Source organism: Sceloporus undulatus, chromosome 1, assembly GCF_019175285.1.
Source record: "Sceloporus undulatus isolate JIND9_A2432 ecotype Alabama chromosome 1, SceUnd_v1.1, whole genome shotgun sequence".
NCBI lineage: Eukaryota > Metazoa > Chordata > Lepidosauria > Squamata > Phrynosomatidae > Sceloporus > Sceloporus undulatus.
The window spans coordinates 221,956,111-221,977,409 of NC_056522.1; the positions used below are offsets into that span (position 1 = coordinate 221,956,111).

At 40.3% G+C, this 21,299-nt stretch overlaps 1 protein-coding gene across 1 annotated transcript in view; it reads left to right on the top strand.

Annotated features, from left to right (window-relative positions):
- RND3 (Rho family GTPase 3) overlaps positions 1-15,252 on the top strand; it is a 32,464-nt gene extending 17,212 nt beyond the window's left edge. The window contains exons 4-6 of the mRNA XM_042458508.1: positions 2,405-2,514; positions 6,663-6,797; positions 13,277-15,252. Of these exons, the coding sequence (XP_042314442.1) occupies positions 2,405-2,514; positions 6,663-6,797; positions 13,277-13,528 (497 nt within the window). The 3' untranslated portion in view covers positions 13,529-15,252. The remainder of the gene's footprint in view (positions 1-2,404; positions 2,515-6,662; positions 6,798-13,276) is intronic.
- Positions 15,253-21,299: the final 6,047 nt, after the last annotated feature.

The following is a 21,299-nucleotide window of genomic DNA, read 5'->3' on the forward strand; positions in this document are numbered from 1 at the left end:
GGTGATCCTTAGCAGTCCAGCTGGACTGCTTTCAAATGCGTTCCTTTTGTTGTTTACCTTACTGTTACCATGAAACAGCAGGCACTATTTTGCAAGACATTGGAGGAGGGGGATGTAATTCTGTGTAGAGTGTTTCCTAATGCAATTAAATCGTACTTTTTGTGAAAGCCTTAGGAATCCTGTTTTCATCACTCCCTTTTATTTCCAATGGCAACCTAGACTGATGAGTGATATTTGCTGTACATTTAATGCCTAGTATGTTGCCAACAATCCTATATGCCACTGTTGAATTATTCTCTAAGGGTGCATCCTTTTGTAAGGCAAACAGTACCATCCCACATGCCATGAGCAGGTTCAGGCAGACCTCAAGGTTTTTAGTGGTACAGCAACTTTATGGGGAGGGAAATGAAAGGAAGTCCCACTCCTCAGAATCAGTGCAGTGTAAACTGGGATGCTTGGTGTTCATTATTGTATGGAAAAGAATGGGAAATACAGTGAAGAATGGAATGTAATATTCTCAAAGCAGTGGCTGACTGAGACCCTGAAACAACTTGTTGCAAATCTCAGCTTATGGTTTAGATTCTTGGTAGAGGCCTTTTAACCATTTAAAAATATTTAAGTCATTGAGTTCTATAACAGCTGGCCTGTTTCAGCAAGCTTTTTAGTTTCGGTTGAACTAGCCAGAAAGGCTAGAGGCAAGGCCGAAACTTCACAGCAGACGATAAATTCCTTATACTGTAAGGAATTTCTATAGCGCCTAGTGGTTCATTAAACTGTGGGTACTTGGAAAGATTTATATTGTTGATATAAGATACAAATATGCTATTGATGTCGTATATTCATAGTTGCATGTAAATGTATATAGTACTTGGAAAATTCATTTGGGACTACAGTTTCTAAAATCTCCCAAGCAGCATGGCTTCTTGGAACCATCTGGTTGGATACTGTGGAAAATGAAATGCTAGACTATGTGTTCTTAGATCTGATGGAGGAGTGCTCTGGTCTGGTGACCTGCCAAGTTGTTCCATTTCTAGGACACCACCTGCAAAAGGCGATTTTTAGTGGACTGCTATACATGATTGGCTGAATTAGGCTTGTTGGGTCACAAATGGTGCGACCTTGCATTAAAAACATTCCAGAGCAGGGCTGGGCAGCTTTTCCCACCAGATTGACCAATCCATAGTTTCCAGGCTTTGCTAAATCAGCAATAAGGAGCTGTGTGGTGTATGAAAAAAGATTCTGATAGCCTACAACAGGACTGCTGTTCTAGGGTAGATACCAATTCCAATACAATCAAGTTTCAGGGGTAATGGAACATCCCTTTGCCTTCAGTTTTGGTAGGATAATGGCCATTTTGCAGGGGCAGTGGGGCATAAATTGCCACCCAATGAGGCTTTGAGGGCCTCCTAGTGGCTGTGAGATACAGAATATGGTTTGGGTCCCTCATGGGCCCATGGCCAGCACTTTCTTCACCCTGGCCTACAGCATGCACATAAGTGGTATGTTTGTGCATTCCTGCACTTGTTAGTATATGCCACAAAGGTTACCAGTTTTATGGATACAGGTTAAGCCCTTTAATTCCTTTTGTATACCTCTTTTTACTCCTAAAGGTTGGGTGACTGGTCTTGGTTAGTTGAAAAAGTTGTTTATGGTAGCATTTTGTCAGGCGTATATCTGCCCTAACATGGAGTGAGCCTGACAAAACATGCACATCAGAAGCTCAGGTAGATTCTGGATGGTGCTCAGATGAAGAAGGGAACTTAATTCATCTTTTTGTTTAGTGGTACTCTGCCATTCCTGATCTAATGCCATAATCTTTCTAAATAGAGGAAGAAGGAAAATCTGGCCATCAGATGTTATTGGACTGCACCGCTCATCTTTCCTCCCCAAATAGGACTGATAGGAACCTCTGGAAGGCCATATATTCCCCAAAAGCTTCTGGGAGTGAAACAGGGTTTTTAAAAATGTTTTTAGCTTAAGCCAAGTTTACTTTAAATGCTTGGAGACTTGAGAAAGCAGTTCAAATTTGTAACTGTCCTGTGCTTCCGTCATCTGAATTGATGAGAAGGATTTCGAATTCTTTTGCCCTTTGAATAGGAGTTGAAAATTGTTTGCCTGTGAGAGCCGTGTCTGGGTAATTTCTCACCATGTGCCTCAAGTATTGCTGCATGGCTGCCCACAGGAATGCTTTGCAGCAGTGTGGAGACAATTGGTTGGGCTGTGGGTTGATCCAAAGGGTGATCCCACCATACCAACCAAAGCAAAACAGAAGCTAACCGTGCATAGCAGCCACTGCAGAGATGGAAACAGTTCTATTTGAAGGTGGTGTATATTATTGTACAGCATGTACATAATGTTTCTTTTTCAGTCACACAGTCCTAACATATTTCATTTAATTTAACAGGGTCTCCTTACTACGATAACGTCCGCCCACTTTCTTACCCAGATTCTGATGCTGTCTTAATTTGTTTTGACATTAGCCGTCCTGAAACACTTGACAGTGTATTGAAAAAGGTAAGCTTTCTGAAATAAAAGATATGTATGTAGAGCTATGAAATGTCATTGTTTCCATCTGTATATACACTCACCCTCCATATTTACAGCTTTGATATTTGCAGATTTGATTATTCACTGATTTGATTAATATCTTCCCTCTAGCAATATCTAGATCGTCCAGTGCAATTCTATGAAAAACTTTAACTAAAAGTTGCACTGAAAGACCTAGAGATTCCTAGAAAGAATTCTCTAATAAGCATTTGCAGTTATGTGGTCAGTGTGTGTCAGACGTTGACACAGAGTTGCACTGGAGGACCTAGAGATTCCTAGAGAAGTGTCCTCTCGGGTAAAAACATGGTGTTTTTGTTATTTGCGGTTTTTCCATATTCATGTTGGTCTTGTGCCTAATCCTAGCGAATATAGAGGGACAAGTGTATTTATAATTGAAGTAAATGTGTGTATATAAATTCAGAACTTGGAAGAGTTAATGTGTGGACAACAACCCTCCAGATTCCCATGGTCAGTGCTATATTTTGTTGGGGATTCTGGTAATTGTAATCCAAAAGTAACTTTTCTGAGCTCTGTTTTAGGCTGATTTTTTTTAAAAAATCAGTAAATTAATTTAGAATTAATGGTTATAGTCAAAATAGAAATGAGCTGAAATTGGATAGATCATTCTGTCTCTGCTCAGCTTCTATCCCAGCATTACACATAGAGATCTCCCCACAGCTTTACACCATTTGCAGACAGAGGAATGTATGTCTGAGAAAAGCTGATGAGTGTAGATGGCTCATCAAGTCCAAAAAGTTTCCAGAACTATTTTTCCTGACATTCCTGGAAAGCCTTGAATACTGCTGAACACTCCCGCTGCTTCTTGTGCTTTTTGGAGGCCACAAGCCAGAAGTGGGAAACCTTTGCTCTCAGGATGGTTTGACTACACTCAGGAATATGGATCCTTTACTCCAAGCCAGCATGACCAATGGTGAAGGACTCTGGGAGACCAAAATATCAGGAGGGCTGATGATGCTCCACTCTGCCATACACACTGCTGCATCTATGTGTGAACAAGCCTTTGGGATCATTACAGCCCCACCCTTTTTGCCTTGGCAAGGTCTTGGAAAGGGGTCAGTATGGGTTGACTTGCCCTTATCCGAAATGCTCAGGACCTGGAATGTTTTGGATTTGGGATTTTTTGGATTTTGGAATATTTGAATATATATAATGAGATACTTAGAGATGAGACCCAAGTCTAAACATGACATTCATTTACATTTCATATACACCTTATTTGTTGTGTGCCTTTAAGTCCTTTCCAACTTATGGTGATCCTAAAATGAACCTATCATGGGGTTTTATTGGCAAGTTTCTTCAGAGGGGGATTGCCATTGCCATCCTCTGAGGCTGAGAAAGTGTGACTTGCCCAAGGCCGTGGGTTTACATGGCTGAGCCGGGATTTGAACCCTAGTCCAGTGTTCAAACCATCACACCATTTGGCTCACATCTTATACTAATAGCCTGAAGGTAATTTTACACATAATATTTTAATAATTTTATGCATGAAACAAAGTTTGTATACACTGAATCACTAGAAAGCAAAGATGTCACTATCTCAGCCACCCATGTGGACAGTTTTGGATTCTAGATTTCAGAATTCCAGATAAAGGATAGTCAACCTGTATTTCTCTACTCCAAGAGCAGTTACTCAATAAGCCAACGGCTACTCCCCTTTTTACCTTCACTTCCTGCCACCCAGTTGAAATGATACTAAAAAAACAATACTCATGTTCTCATAATTGCTATCACTATTAACATCAGCACAAATTCGGAATCCTGTGTGTTGACAACATAATCTGACCTAAAGAAGGAGTAAACTAGGAAAAGCAGAGAGTTTATCTCAATAATCTGACTTCTGGCACACCTTGTGCCAGGTGCCTTCTCTCGATTTCTGCTTACGTCACCCACCATAGTGTGCCTTAGAACCAGAGCTGAGGAGTAGTGGTGATTTGGGCGTGACTCCTTGTCCTATTCTGGAGTAAGATATTTTTTCTTAATGTTACTCCTCCCCTTCCTCCTATTATACTTCTCAATAAAAAAATAAACAATGGTGTTTGCTTGCACAATGTAATAACAGGAATAAGGAGTAACAAATATATTTTGTTACTCCTTATTCCTACACCTACTCCTGTAAAAACCTCTTACTCCTTTACTCCTTAATCTTACTCCCCAGCCCTGTTTAGAACACAACAATCATGTGATAATGTTGATCTTGGTTTTAGCTGTAAGCAGTCAGTGACATTCAGCTTTTCTGTTCTCCACATACCCTTCTAACCTCAACCCAGAATTCTGTCGCCTATTAATCCCAGTTAAAAGGCATTGTGTAGCTATTCCATCTTTTTTTCCCATGATGGATTTTCTCTGGTAATAAGAGAAAATGGGAGGAACAGTGGGAAAGCAAACTAGAGACTGGCTTGAATCCTGTTGGTAGTCCCATTGTTAGAACCCATTGAAATGATGAGAGTTACCTGTGTGTTGACTCACTATTGCCCAGTTGATTCAGTGGATCTAGTTTAGCCTGGGCTAATCAGTAGGATTAGACAAGGCAACATAGTTATCTGGAACTCTGGTAAAATGCCATGAATGAGACAGAGTAGGTGAATTATAATAACCTCATTTGGAAATACATGAGCACACACTGAAATTTAGATTTTTGGGCTGTTGGCGATGCTTAGCTTTGCACCTCTGTTACATCTGTCTTATCATTTTCCAAAAGATGTTCTTGGCAGACTTAGTACTCAGCATGTTGTGAGTTACAGTGTGTCAGTTGAAGACAGTGATATAGTCAGTGTGTGTGATCAAGCAAAAATGATTTGTAAATTCAGTGAGACTTAAACATGTGGTCCCATGGCGGTGTTTTCCCCCATGCAGTCAGGAACATTGAAAGGTGATGGATTGTACAGAGACCCATATGCATGTAAGTCATATGTGCATATGTTTTATACTAGGGATGGGGAACCTTTAGCACTTTACATTGAACTACAGCTTCCATTCTCCCTCACTTTTGACCATACTAGCTAGGGCTTTTGGGAGTTGAAGTCCAAAAGCATCTGGAAATCTGCAGGATATCAACCTTATCCTACACAGAATTTAAACTAGAGAATGGGATTGTATGTTTCCCTACATGACCTCATCCATGCATTGAAATAGCATCTGTATGGATTTGCATGTTCTTTAATTCCATTACTTTTAATGGGTCAGTTATTATGGGTCAGCATCAATTATGGTGGATTACATTCATGTTTACACTCTATTAGTCTATATTCTGTAATATATCCATTTCTAAAATTGCTACTGATATAATTTCACAGATTGGACTTTTTTACACGAGTGCAGTTTACTTGGAAGGAATATGTAGATACTGTGTATTCAAGGTTCAAGCTTTGTGTTGCAATACAAGTTAAGTTATGTACCATGCAGAGTGTGCCACTGGTGTGACGTAGGTTAAGATCATATTTTTATCTGGTTATATACTTCTGCTTGTAATTTGTGCATTTGTTTAGACTTGCTTCAAGAAGCTCCCTTGATTATATCCTTTCTGTCAGTTGAATCCATGAGTCATAGAGAGGGAGTAAGTTATGCCATGGCAGCTGGCCTATCTGCAGGGAATGTTAAATCTCAGGTTTCGTATTTTCAATCTCTCTCCTTGCAAGCCTCTTGGGAATGGAAAAGTCTTCATGGTTTGAGTCAATCTCCAGTAGAGAAATGTAAAACATCTTCTGACAAGCAAACAGCTCTCTTTCTAGTTTAAAAAATGTTTCTGGTTTGTTTTGAAGTATCATATGGAAAGAGGATGGTAGGGTATAATTTTTTTTATAAAAATTACAAATAACAAAAGGCTGCATTTTCTCCCACATTTGAAAATATTTACATGGTGGAATCTTTATGACATCCACTTTCTTTGTGTTGAACTTGTTATGGAAATTGGATTTCTCTGTGTATATGCCAGAGGATGGAGAAAGTAATTTTTTAAATTACAGTGCCCAGAATCTCCCAGTCATTATGTGGAATTCTGAGAGTTGTATCCCCCCAGTCACTGTAAAGCATTTCAGTGCATTAATGCATTCTTCTCAATGTTTCTGTGGCAGTACTAACAAAGAATACTTTTACAGTGGAAAGGCGAAATCCAGGAGTTTTGTCCCAACACCAAAATGCTTCTTGTGGGCTGCAAGTCTGACCTGCGCACAGATGTTAGTACACTAGTGGAGCTGTCCAATCACAGGCAAACACCAGTATCATATGATCAGGTAAGTGTGATGAGATGTTTTGATTATTAATAGATTGATACATGTTTCTCACAACATTACATTGGTTTTTGGAATATCGGAGGAAGGTGACACCAGTGATTCTCCGTTCTGTGCAGTCCACTTCTGGTCTACCACCTTCACAGACTAGAGTTCTCCTCAGCAGCAGAAAGTCTGATGCCCAACTTTAGCACATCTTTTAGATCATATTTTTACTGGGGTTCATAACTCGTCTTTCAAATGACATTTAACTACATCTTCCATCATGCCTAGCCAGCATAGGCAGTAATGAGTGATGATGGGGCCTGCAGTCCAAGAAGGGCACACATTGCCCTCCACTGGTTTGCCGACATCTGATAGGTTTACTTTCTCTACTAAACTGTTCAGACTGGATAAATGATTCAGTCATAACTTCATCTGATCTCAATGTCTTCTCCCCACCATCTCTTTCTGCAGGAAGGCAAGACCAAACCCCTATTTTATTGGTGCTATATCATAAACTAGAAAATTGCTGTTCTCTTTTTTAAAAAAAAAAAATAAAATAAAAATAAACTCTAGGGGTAGATGTGTGGGAGAGGGAGAGGATTATCCAAATTCTCTAGGAAGTTAATTGATTTAGATAAAACTAACTCATCATTCTCTATGGGATTGTAATGTGAAGATTGCTTATGAGTGAGAAAAAGAATGATCCAGAAGCATAAATCCAGTGTAAGGGCAACAGTCAAATTAGTCACCTCTAAGGCACTGACATTCACAGTTAACTGGGAAGAAAATTCAATTGGAAACAGTGAATGTAACTCTATATGCAAGTTCTACCGCTTCTTTTGAGTGGCAATGTCTTCAGTACACAGTCAACTTTCAGTAAACAGTCACATTTCTCAAATAGAGTTGCTGGTTCTATAGTGCTAGTTTTTCTTTTTGGCATCATAAAGGCCAGACGCTTAATGCCAAGCTCTTCAATTTTCCATGTGTTTGTATTGGTTGGAATTTGGCAAGCAGCCTGATACGAAGAGAGGACTGAAGTCAGCTCATACAGGAAATGTTGCTCTTTTCTCTCCCTTTGCAGACTGAGCCCAGACAAAGCCTTGCCATTTTGTTGCTAATAAATGGCCTCCAAGGAACTTGACCTGCTTGAATTGCAGGCATGCAACATACTTTGAGATTCATCAGGACTTCAGAATGACTCTAGCCATCTAATTCATTGATTACCTATCCTTGTGCAAAAATGCAGACCTTACTTTAGACCTCTTAGGTCTAATCTGCACTGCAGAAATAATGAAGTTTGATACCATTTTAATAGCAATACCTAGCTGCCCTCATGCATATGGGTTGCATCCACACTGCAAAACTAACCCAGGTTGCCATCACTAACTGCCATGGCTCCATCCTATGGAATTCTGGGGACTGTAATTTGTTGTTGCACCAGAGCTCTCTGACGACGAAGGCTAAATAGCTCACAAAATTACAAATCCCAGAGTTCTGTAGCTGCTCATTATTATTATTATTATTTGAAGCACTCTTTTTGCCAAGGGGCAAATCAAAGCCATAACAATAAAATAAATACTATCATATACTAAAGGTAAAATGCCCACCACCCCACTAGTTGCTACTTGTCTCTGCAACTTTGGGAGTAAAAGTGGTGTCAAACTCCATTGTTTCTGAAGTGCAGTCCAGAGTGTCTACTCAGATGCAAATCTCATTGAGTTGCCTTGGTCTAACTCCCAAGGTTAACATATAGCAACCTAAGGCCAAATGTTTTAGACTACAGCTTCCATAAACCTCAGCCAGTAAACTGTCATTCAAACCTCTTTGGTCTCTTACCCTAATCATTTGTCACCTTGGATAGACTTAGGAGAACTGCAGTTTATAAACCATCTGGAGGTTGTCCACCCCTGGAATGTAGTCCTACTGGATGCAACTTCTGGGTGCATTTTGCAGAGTCCTAGGAGAAAGAATCTGTCAGGAGTTCAGTCACTCATCAAATAGCAATAAGGCAATGCATGTCCAGCATTTTCTCCCCAATGCCAGAAATTCTGGGATGCGAAGGAAAGAAAATGGAGGATGGATTTTCAGAGATGGTTGTTGAGGCACACAAGTAACAGTAAAGAATCTTCGACTTCACAGATAATCTTCTCTCTTTAACTTTGCCAACAACCTTTTCCTGAAGATATTTAACCCCTTCATTGTTGAATCTTCACCTATTCAGTTCCACTTCTTATGAAAGTGACTCTTAACATCCAGGTTTGAGGCTCAAAGGTTTTATGTTGTTTTTTCAAGCCAAGCTGATTTTTTAAAATCTTACAGGGCTTAGTGTTGATTGAAATTTCCTGGGACCAGGGAAATTTCTCCTCTGTACCAGATCTTAAACTTGCTCTTCTTGAATTTAGCACTGTGATAAGAGAAGAAACTCCATTGCTCCTCCTGTCTCTGCCTCCTCTCCCCTTAAAAAAACTTCATCTGAGCCACAAACCACTGCATTGTTTCCAGGTTGGTCATGACTGTCTGAGGCCCTGTGTAATAGCTACAGTCATGTAATAGCTGCCTGTCTCTTAGTTCATACAGAAACTTTGTAGAGGAAGCAATAGGGACTAGGAACCCCAAGAGTTGTGTTGGTTTAGTAGTGGTTTCCAAGTAATGGTTTGGCATTTTTCCAAGCCTTTAGGCTACCATAGGCCTCTAGGAGATGCATTTCTGTGGATTCCACATCAAAGCTTTCTGTAATAACACACCAAGTGGGTATACCCCAGTAATTTTCTTCCCACGGGTTACCAGTGTGGTGTTTCTGAGGTTAAGTTCTCTTGCTGGAGACAATTCGACTAGCATAATCCAAAACCATCTGTCTGCCACTTCGGTCTGTTAGAAGATGAGCTGTGTTAACGCATGTTGACAAAAGGGTCTCTTTCTCCTCTTTCTCCAAATGCTAAATTTGCAGAAAGTTTCGCTCTCTGAGTTTAGTTCCTTCAATGAAGCAGTTCGAAATTCTGACTCTGCCTACCTTCATTTTCAGCAACCTGAAGGATTCTAGATGCTGTTCAGATAGTCTGTTAACACGGATGCTCTAGACCAATAAAGTATGTGAGGCATTTCCTAACGTGGGTAGCAAAGTTTATGTTTCTGGCTAGAGGACTGTTTCTGGCTGTCTTCTGTATTTTAGATAGGCAACATCCTCATCTACCCCTGCACCTCTAAATCAGAGCAAGTCTATCTCAGGTCTTGCAATAGGAAAGCCAAATAACCATTTATTTTTCTCCAGCTTATGAGCTTTCTGTACAGAATTGCTCCAGGCATCCTTTATCTATACTTCTAAAGCCTTTGGTTGTTTTGAGTCATTGTAAATGGCTCAGTGGCAAACAGGGCTTCTTTAAGATTAACCCCATTGATTTATGGAAAGATTTAGAGATCTGAAATAACTTTTTTCTCACCATGTCTCTCCTATTCTTTAGCCGTACAGTTTAATTCCATTCCTGTTTATCTGCGAGTAAATCTTGTTGGTATCAAGGTCAAGCGTGTGTGTTTGTTTGCATCTAGTTTCACCTAAGCCTTACATTAGAAATGGAATAGATGCCATTTGATCTCAGAAACACTTTAGCTACCCTCATTTCCTGATTTTTGAACTGTTCCATTATGTCATTTTAAGAGAACTTCCAGTAGTCTTCCCCAACTCACTTTCCTCCAGATGTTTAGATTAACTCCTGTCATCCCCAACTTGGTCAGCTCCTGGCTTGGGCTGATGAAGTTTATACTCCAAAACATCTGAAAGTCCTTGGTTGGGAAAGGCTAATTTAGGCTGTGTTGGCATTGCAGAAATAATCCAGGTTAACGTCACTTTAACTGCCATATCTCAGTGCTTTGGAATTCTGGGAACTGTAGCTTTGTGAGACATTTAGCCGCCTCTGTCAGAGAGCTCTGGTGCCACAACAAGCTATAGTTCCCAGGATTCTACAGCATCAGCCATGACAGTTAAAGTTTTTGTCAAACTGGATTATTTCTACAGTGCGGATAGAGGCTTAGGTCCAAAACACACTACACGAATAATCCAGTTTGAGACTGCTTTAGCTGCCTTGGCTCAATGCTAGGGAATTCTGGGAACTGTAGTTTTGTGAGACATTTAGCCTTCTCTGTCAGAGAGCTGTGACATCACAATAAAATACAATTCCCAAGAATCCCTAGCACTGAGCCAGGGCAGTTAAAGCAGTCCCAAACTGGATTATTTCTGCAGTGTATTTTGGACCTTAGAAGCTGAGAAGATAGATTTGTCGAAGTTCATTTGGCTGGATTTGTTGCCCTTTGCAGCTTGTTGTTTTATTTTAAAGCCAACAGCTGAAGGTCACAATCAAAACACATTATTTGACCTGTGTTGGGAACAAAATGACACACCTCCCAGACCTGAAAACTGCTGTACAAACATTGGCTTGTACCACATAAGTAAAGGTAACATATTTTCCTTGGCAAATAAAGTGCATCTACCCAGCTATTCGGGATTCTCAACCCAGTCACAGTACAACATGCTACTTTATGTCAAAGACCATGACTCTGGGTCTCTAGGAGTTAGATTGACTCCTTCCTGGCCATGGCTGAGATGTGTATGAGCTCTCATGAGCTGTCCTAGTGTAGAGGTCAAGTGGGCATGTCATCTGTTAAGTCCAGTAACACCTTTTTTCAGAAATCCAGGCTTCAGCAGTGAAAAATTAGAAAACCTTTATTCAGCAGAGGCTTGTTGTCAGAGTAATCAGCAGGCATTAGCAAAGCATAGCTAAAGCACACACAATTTCACATCTTGGATCTTCTCGAGGCAGCCTTTACTCCCTTCTGTTAGGAATGTGGTCAACGGATTCTGCACTTAACATACCACTGTATATCCCATCATTTGCCTGCAGTACCCATTACATGCCCAGTAAATAGCAAGCAAATGCAGCTATACCCTTTTTAGTAAACACTACAAAGCATGGCAGACAAGCTGAAAGATTCAGCTCCTGACACCATCCTGGGAGATTTGACGACAACTTTAGGGCTAGCCAGGAGTTCAGACTATTGACATTAATTAATGAACTGTGAAGGACTGAACCCCATTATAAACCTGCCCATGTTGCTATGCTGTAACTGATCCTGAAGCTCTGTCAGGCCAGAAGCACATGAGTAATCTTTCTCTCCCCAACCCCGCTCCAGCTATGGGTGTAGTCCTCAAATCCTCCCTTCCTGGCTTTCTCAGTGAGTTTATCTTTATATTTTATTTTTATTGGGCATGTAAAAGGTATAATTACAGTACAAAGAAAAGAAATACAAAGGGGGAAAGGCAGAACACATGGGATATAAAGATGGGCTAGAAACATATATATTGAAACAAGCTGATCATATTTCCAAAAGTACATTTTCTTGAAGTTGGCATCTGTACAAAATAGTATGCTTAACGGACACATTCCCATCTCCATATTCAGTGCACAAAGTCATTAAAGCCGCAACATGGGCCACAAGCCTAGATTCTGTGGTTATTGTTGTTATTATTTTATTAGATCATAATAATAATAATAAAAACTTTATTTATATACCGCTTGTCTGCAGTGATCAAAGCAGTTCACAGTAGTATCAGATATACATAACATTGAGTGAAATTACACATTATATAAAATACAAAATAAATAAAACCACAAATACATATGTAATTAAACAAACTTTCTTAAAATCACATGTAAGGAACATTAATAACATCTGCCAGTCATAAAAGCATCTGCAACAGGAAATAATTTCTACAAGGGGTCAGAAGGATATGCAGACTGGAAAAGATGGGTTTTAAGGCTTTCTTAAAGGCATCTAAGGAGGAGCTCAGCCTTATCTCCTCCGGGAGCTTGTTCCAGTATGTGGGAGCTACAGAAGAGAATGCTTTTTGGCGAGTTGATGCCAATCTCGTCTTAGGATATTCAAGTAAGCATTTCCCAGTAGTTCTGAGAGTGCGGGGTGGATTGTATGGGGAGAGGCGTTCCCTCAAGTAACACGGGCCCAAGCCATGTAATAACCAACACTTTGTATTGAGCCCGGAAGCTAATAGGCAGCCAGTGAAGAGATCTTAATACCGGAGTTATATGATCTGATCTAGAAGTTCCGGCAACCAATCTGGCTGCAGCATTTTGAACTAACTGAAGCTTCCGAACCTAGTACAAAGGTAGCCCCATGTAGAGCGCATTACAGAAGTCTAATCAAGAGGTTACCAGTGCATGTACTACAGTTTCAAGGTCCTTTCGGTCGAGGCAGGGCCGCAGTTGGCGTATCAGCCGAAGCTGGTACCAAGCCATTATAGTGGCTAACTAAGAGAATTGTGTGTTTTCATATGCTTTCAGTTAGCATTTTCTGATTGTGCAATTGTTCTAGCCCTGGATGGACTTCTGTTGATGGCTGCTGTCAGTATCAGCTACACAGTCTCAAGGGGTGGGAGGAGTGTACAAATCAAATAAAATATTTCTATATTTTTTCATCCCAATCTTTTACAGGGAGCAAACATGGCCAAACAGATTGGAGCAGCCACTTATATTGAATGCTCAGCCTTGCAATCAGAAAACAGTGTAAGAGACATTTTTCATGTGGCTACGCTGGCCTGTGTGAACAAAACAAATAAAAATGTCAAGCGAAACAAGTCACAGAGGGCGAAACAACGGATTTCGCACATGCCTGGCCGGCCGGAACTCACAACAGTTACCACAGACCTGCGAAAGGACAAAGCTAAGAGCTGTACAGTGATGTGAAGAATTCTGTCACCTAAATGGAGATGGCAAGGACAATGTGTTTGTGTGGGATAGGTGAAGATTCAACAAGATGTGCCCAAGGAAAATGGTCTATTGTTACGGGCAGTCAATGCTTCAAGGCCATGGCTCACCCTCAGTGGGCAAGAAACTGAACTGGGGAAGCCATTATGTAGAGGAAGGAGTGGATTCTGAAGGGATGTCAATGTTACTTGGATAAATACCAAATATGAAGGGAGCTCTATTTGAATGTGCTAAAGAAATGAAAGAATTGGTAGCACCTGAAGAAGTGATGTCCTGGAGGATGCTTATTTTTAGATCTATTTTTGAATACCGACTTTGATTTTTGATTACGTGCTAAAATATTGCTTTTAAAAATAAATTTACAATGTCCCTACTCTCTTCATTGTGAAGCTTTCCCCTATGAAGCCGTTTGATTTTCTTTCCTCCCAAAGGGTTTGATTGCTTTTCCTTTACGTTTATCTTTAAAATAGGAAAGAGAGGTCATCCAGAGGAAAATGCTGTGTTAAGAGGCTTTAAAATATAATTTCTTAATAAGATGACTAGAGTTGAAAGAAAATTAAGCAAGTCAGGTTCAAAGAGCCTCCAAAAACTCCAAATTGGAAAAACCCAGAAGTGAATGTGGACTGACTTTTTAAAATATATATGTTAACCTATTTAAGGGTAGTTTTCAAGTGCAGAATCTTCCTCTACCATTGTGACTGTCATGAAAAATTCAATAATGGGTCTAAAAGCCAAGTTGTTTTGATGCCTTCTTAGCAAGGAAATTGTAGACTATCTCGATATCTTGGGTTGAATCACAACGCCCTAACAAATGAATGGTGCTAAGGTTTAGTTATTTAAAAAGCTCCTTAATTAGAAAGGAATGTTAGTCTTACTGCCCTCCTAATTGTCTCCTTTGGTATGAAGGAGGGCAGCCTCAGCACTCTGTAAGGGAATAAGTGCTGCTCTGCTATAAAAATTTTCTACACTTCTATACTGGGTGTTGTTGTTGTTGTTTTTTAAAGCTAGCACATGAGCCAACCTACCCAATTATCATCATTATGATGCATCTCTTAAAATGGCTGCATATGGATGACCGTCTCTTATTACACGTTTTCTGTTTACTTGTAATGAGCACTCTGATGTGGGAGGGGGGAGCAGAGGGGAGCCTGGAGGAACTGCAGAGCCTTTAAGGGGTCCCGAGTGGAAACTGGATATTGCATTAATCCTGAAGGTCTAATACAAGCATATCCAGACAGTGATCATTAAACATTACTTGTGTGACCCACATTCTGTCAAATTCCTTTTCACTGACTGATGACTATTGTTACATCCACTAAGCCAATCTTCAAAATAGTTTGCAGATGTTGTTATGCTTTGGAGTACGCACCAGAACTCTGCTGAGAGAGTGTCTCTAAGGCTTGTTGAGTGCAAGCATTTTCTTCTCCAGTGCTTCATTTTTGAAGTATTTATTTCCACAAGAATTCCAGATATATTGCCACCGTAATATGCTTTTGATTGATGCAATGGTATGCTTAAGGCAGTATTAAAAAATAGCTGGCAAGTGCTTTCTGTATTTAAGTATTTGTAAAAAGAAAAATAAGTTAACTGTTTCAACACAACATCCATCATGTTTTAACAAATGTCAGTCTCTTTGTATGTTTGGTTATTGTTTCTGCAGTATTTATTTCTTTTCTTTTTAATAAAAAATGTTTAGTCGTTTATATTTGTGTTATGTTCTTCTGTGATTTATTGTTCTTCTTAGGCTGAAGTTCTGCACAAACATATCTGGGGTGCTTGTGCACAGCACAGTTGTTAGCACTGTGATTCCACTTCAGCTGCCACGGCTACATCCCCTAGAATTCTGGGATTTGTAGCTTGACCAAAGACACCAGAGGAGCTCTCTGGCTGAACCCACTCCCTAAACTGCTAGTCTCAGGACTCCATAGGATGGAGCCATGGCTGTTAAAAGTGGAATTGGAGCTCTAGTGTGTGAAGGATTCAGTAGGTGCAATGTTTATGGAATATAGTCAGATTTAGAAGCAGTGGCAATCTACACTTAAGCAAACCAGTGGCCTGGCTGAAATATGTGTAACAGATGGACAAATTGCAGCCCTCCAAATAGTGCTGGACTGCACCTCCCAGCATTCCTCACCATTTGCTGTGCTGGCTAGGACTGATGAGGAGCTGCAGTCCATCAGGAGGGCTGCACAATTCCAACTCCTGACCTAAACATCACTGTTCATCTCAGCTGCAGTAGACTGGATTCGTGCTTCCCACCTCCTAAAAAAAAGCTTTATAAGGGAGCTCCTAGAGTCAATGGAGTGACTTGTTCTTTGATTCTTCTGTTTCCCTTTTGCAGCTTGCTAGGGAAGATCTGATCTCTGAGGGAGTCATACCCAGAGCATGGAAGTATTAGTACATAAAAGAAAACTTTTCCAAACTCTACCAAGTGAATTTGAAATGTACTGAGTGTTGCCTGGTTAGTTCAGAGGACGATCTTCGGCTGTCCTTCTTAAGGGCCAAACTAGTCGTTACTACTACTATTATTGTTATTGTTATATTTATATCCTGCTTTCTCCCCAAAATTAGGACTCAAAAGTGGCTTACAATTTGAAAGCCCAACACAATTAAAAACATACAAAAGTGACCATTTATTAATTTAAATGAACAAAAGCTGTGTGACGTGATCCAGATAGGGAGCCCAGTGTGAACATAGGTATAGGTTTTTGGATTTGAGTTTTCAAACTTGTGCGTCCTGCTTCACTTTCCCTCTGGGTTAAAGACCTATGCTGCTTGTTAGTTTTTAACCAACTGCTAATTTCATCAAGACTTACCTCATTCAGCATAGCATGTAATGTTCATTTCTCCATTTAGAATTGTTGTATTATGACCTGGAATGCACCCTTAATCCCATGCAGTTGTGTTTAAAAAAGAAAGGCTCTGTTTACTTCAGAGCAAGAAGGGTAATTCCCACATTACAGAATGTGATTTAGTAATCCTAAGAGCTCACTCAAAGCACAACCTGAAATAATATGACATTACTTCCCTTTGGATTTTGACCACAAAATGGCAGCTTTCCTCAGTTTGGGGTGTGTTTTGATGGGGAGATAGTAGAGCGCAGGAGAATATAGAATTCCATGTTTCTGTGGCAGTTGGGGCATGATTTAAGTTTTATATTTTGTCAGTGGGGGGGTGTCTATGATACAGATTGGTGGGGCCATGTAGCCCACCCTCACACCTGTCTTAAAGGATACTTTGGGTTCATATTGACCATTGCCAGTTGTAATGAAATGTATAGATATGACTGGAATTCTTAAGAAATTAATCACTTTGGTGACAAGGGTGGGCTACTTGTAATACTTTACAATTTGTGACTTCAAATGTGGCATTGAATTAATGGAAGGGGGTGTGGGTAAAATCAGCTGGTGTCAGTTGAATTTTTATTCCCAACCATTGGAGTTGGTATTGGCATCGGAGCATTATAGCCTAATTTGTCTGGCTACTGTAACAACCCCAAGACACGAGTGGCATCTGTTTTGCCAGGATGTCATGCCAATGTTGCATTTAGAATTGACACACTTATATCAGTGGCAACTTCTCTTTCCAGACGCAGGCTAAGGTAAAGCAGCTGCATAGTGCCCAATTAATAATAACCATTGATAATGAGATTGCAGTGACAGGTAATCTCTGCTAGTCAGACATGACTTCACTTCCTAATCCTCGCATGACTCTCACTAAGTTAGCACAGAGCCTATCACTGCTACAAGTGTCTCCTGAGCAGATGTGGGAAGCGTTTGGAGTCGGGAAGAGGATGTTCTCAAATTCCAGTTTGAGCTTTGGAGCCCAATATGATCACCTTCCAGTTGTTATCCAACATACTCTCTCCACACCTTCATTGATGAGTCAGGCTATAGTTTTAAACCCATTTACTAGAGAAATGCACTATGTACATCAGGATAGATGTATGCAGCATACCACCTAAAAGACTGCCTGCTAAGATAGGTATATAGTGTTGCCTTGTCTCAAGAAAATGACCCAAGTCTCAGGAACTGATCTGTTTCTCCACACGAGAAGACAAATCTCAGAATCAGGAGAAGGAGGAAGAGGAAGTTTAATTATTCAAAGTGGCAATAAAACCTGGGCACCCATCTCCGCCTGGCACCAGGGCTCTCTGACTCAGTGCAAAGGCATTTATAGGTGTGTTGAGGTTTGATAATGGCTCCAAAAGGCAAGGAAGGATACTGGGCATAGAGGCCTATCAGGCCATTTTGGAACAAGACTGAGTAGAGTGCCAGTACTGCAACCTGGACATTTTTTTTTTTTTTTGTAGGACAAGGCCTGGCAGCAGTGGTGTGGGCTGAGAAACATTATGAGGAATAGTGGCAGCAGTAACAGAAGCTAGGTGTATTTTTACACCAACTCCCTCACATCTTTGACTAGCAGAGTTTTATCAAAAATTTTGGAACCCTTTACCTGGTTGCCTGGTTCATGTCCATTTCAATGATCAGCTGATCCCAAAGTAAGTCCTGTCTGCTTTTCTACCTGTGGCTGCCCATCTCTGTGATGTTACAAGGGGATGCCCCCAGTCTCGGGTTTTCTTCCCAGAATCCTCACAGAATGGGATGCTACTGAACTGACCACTATAGTACCCATTAGGTAAATTAAATATACCCATTAAGTATATCCTGCAGGAAATAGGATCATAATACCCTATGAAATAGTCAAGTAATGCCAAAAATTAGTTGGTTAGTTAGTTGTTGATTACAAGATTTATATCATACCCTTTATAACAAGATCTCATATCTACGTACAAGTACAATCTAAAAGGTTAAAAACATGAAGTGTTAAGACAAGGGATGTACAGTGGGCCCTTGTTATCCGCTGGGGTTTGGTTCCAGGACTCCCCATGGATAACAAAATCTGTGGATGCTTAAGTCCTATTCAATCCAATGAAATAACAAAGTGGTGTATTTTATATACAGTGGGCCCTTGTTATCTGCTGGGGTTTGGTCCCAGGACTCCCCATGAATAACAAAATCCGTGGGTGCTCAAGTCCCATTAAATATAATGGCACAGCAAAATGGTGTCCCTCATATGGAATGGAAAATCAAGGTTTGCTATTTGGAATTTATACATTTTTGGAATATTTTCAAGCCGTGGATGCTTGAATCCGTGGATAAAAAATCTGAGGATAAGGAGTGCCGACTGTAAAATGGAAAATCAAGGTTTGTTATTTGGAATTTATGCTTTCTCTGAATATTTTCAAGCCATGGATGTTTGAATCCATGGATAAAAAAATCCATGGATGAGGATGGGAGACAATAATTTAAACAGAATAAAAATAACTACTTCTGGTTCCGTGTTTTAAAATAATTACATACTAAGGTGTTTCTAGGGGGTGCAGGGGTTGTCGACTGCACTGGGTGACACTTCAGAGGGGGATGTCCTGGTGTGCTTGTGGGAAGGGACTGTGTTCCATTGTGTTCTGCTGCACCTCTCCAGGGATAGACTGATTCCTGGAGACTGAACATCCTGCAGAGGACCTGGTGAAACCACCAGGATGTGGAAAGAAAGATGGGTGAGATGCTGTCAGCACACCATGGCGAAACCATGGGGGCCACTCCCTTTACTGAATTGTACCTGGATCCCTTTAGGAGCTGTGAACAAGATGGGTAGATCAGAACAGACTGGGACATGGACAGTTCCTTTGGGTGTCCCACTCCACCAGCCATCGATGGCAAGTAGATCAGAGCCTTTCTCTTCTACAGTAGCCTGATCTGCCCCTGTGGCACCACTGACTTGGTGGCTCCGAGCATGGAGGTGACAGCATGGGTTACCACACTGGGTGGTACCAACCCTACTGACTCCACTGTGTAAAATATTTTAAAATAAATATCAATTAAATTTATATTTACATGAAAGACAGAAGCCAAAGAAAGAAAGTGTATTACACAGAATTCCAATTAATTAACACACATCACCCTGAAAAATCTGCTTGCTTCCTTGGTAAGGCTGCCTTTCCCAGCCTTGTCCAAGTTTTATTGGACTGTAACTCCCATTATAGGCCAAACTCTCTTTTTAAGGGAAATCTGGGAGATATACTATTGTGAAAAAAAATGTAATTTTTTTCCAAATCTGGACATGACTTTAAATCAAAGGCATCTGAAGGGCACCATGTATGGAAGGCTGATACTAGTCACTAATTCTGCTTCCTAAAGTAAGAAATTAGCCATATGGTGAAAATTAATGTGTCCAGAGTAGTGACATTTGCTCTAAGACCAAAGGAGATTTTAAAAACCAGGAACATGAAAACTAACAGGAGGATGTAGAAGACCGGAAGGATTGTTGGATATCAAATGCAAGGTATGAAAGGAGAAAATGGCTTAAGAAATTCTTTAAGAAAGAATTTAGTACTGAAATTTTAAAACTACCATTGTAATGGAATACCTGTTTTGGATACTAATTTTAATGGAATTTTTAGCTAATGCATATCTATTGTGAAAACATGTCATAAATCTCACACTAGAAGCCTATATTTATCCAAATATTTTTAAAAAGATAGTTTATTTGTATTTTGTGGGTATGTATGCTGATTTGCAAAGGATTATGATAATAAAAAACATTAAACAAAAAAAAATGGGAAACTTCCTGAAATCATTACACTCTTTTTGAAGCTGCTGATTATAGACTCCCAAGGTAATGATGTTTGGATGAATTTATTAAAAGACACAAATTTCAACTAGAAGATATACATCCATCCATCTTCTGCTACTAGGCTTGCCTGGAGTATAGGTTGACAGTAGGAGTTTACTTCTATGTATAATTGCAAACATTTGCTTCTTTTGCCTGGCTGGATTGATGGATTCATTTCTCAAAGAGAAACCTATTTTTAGAAGAGAAGCGAAGAAACACTTGGCAGAACATGGTTATTTTCTAAGTTAGAGCCTTTTCTGCTTCCTGATTCTTGTGCAATCTTTGAAAGAAATGGCTCAGCTGCTATGTTTGTAAGAACATTGTTTGGATATACTGAATTCCCTCAGCAGTCTTGATTCTTGGGAGTCTTGGAGGGTAAAGGTTTTGTTTTTCTACTTGATTTTCCAATGCAAGACAAGACAATTCTCTTAAGAACTCATCTTCCTTAAACATCCACTCATCCATCCCTTCTTGCTTTCTTGGCTCAAACTGGAGGCACATCTAGTCCAGTTCTTTGTCTCGCCTTCAACAGACAGATGTCATCAGGAAGGATTGCAAATATCAACCAATGTAGATCAGGATTGGGCAACTTTAGGGTAAAGAGCTGTTTTAGCCCTCAAACTGCTCAGGAACATCTCCCAATGAGAAATATTTTCCTGGCAGTAGTGGAGAAACAGAGAAATGTTCATTTGAAGCAAGAAAGGGAGCTTGGCTTTGATGTCCAACCATGGAATAACAAGACCAGACAAAGAAAGCTGGGCTAAACAAGAGCCACTTTATTTGACCTAAACCTATTTAAATTGGTTGGATCTGAAAGCAGCAAGACAGGAGTGCAACCTCGCATTGGTCCAGCTGTGGCCAGGTGTCTACTCTAGACTATCTCCTTAGCCTTCCCTTGGGCAAAACACCTAAGCCCTGAGGGCAATCCAATCATTGGCTTGCTCCTTAGCAAGCCACTTAACTGGAAGGTAAACCCAAGGTACACCCATCCAAGTCCCATGACCTAGTAAGTGAGAGCAAAACCCTCCATCTCAAGAGATTTTAGTCTCTTTGGACTTCTTGCCAGAGGGTTGAG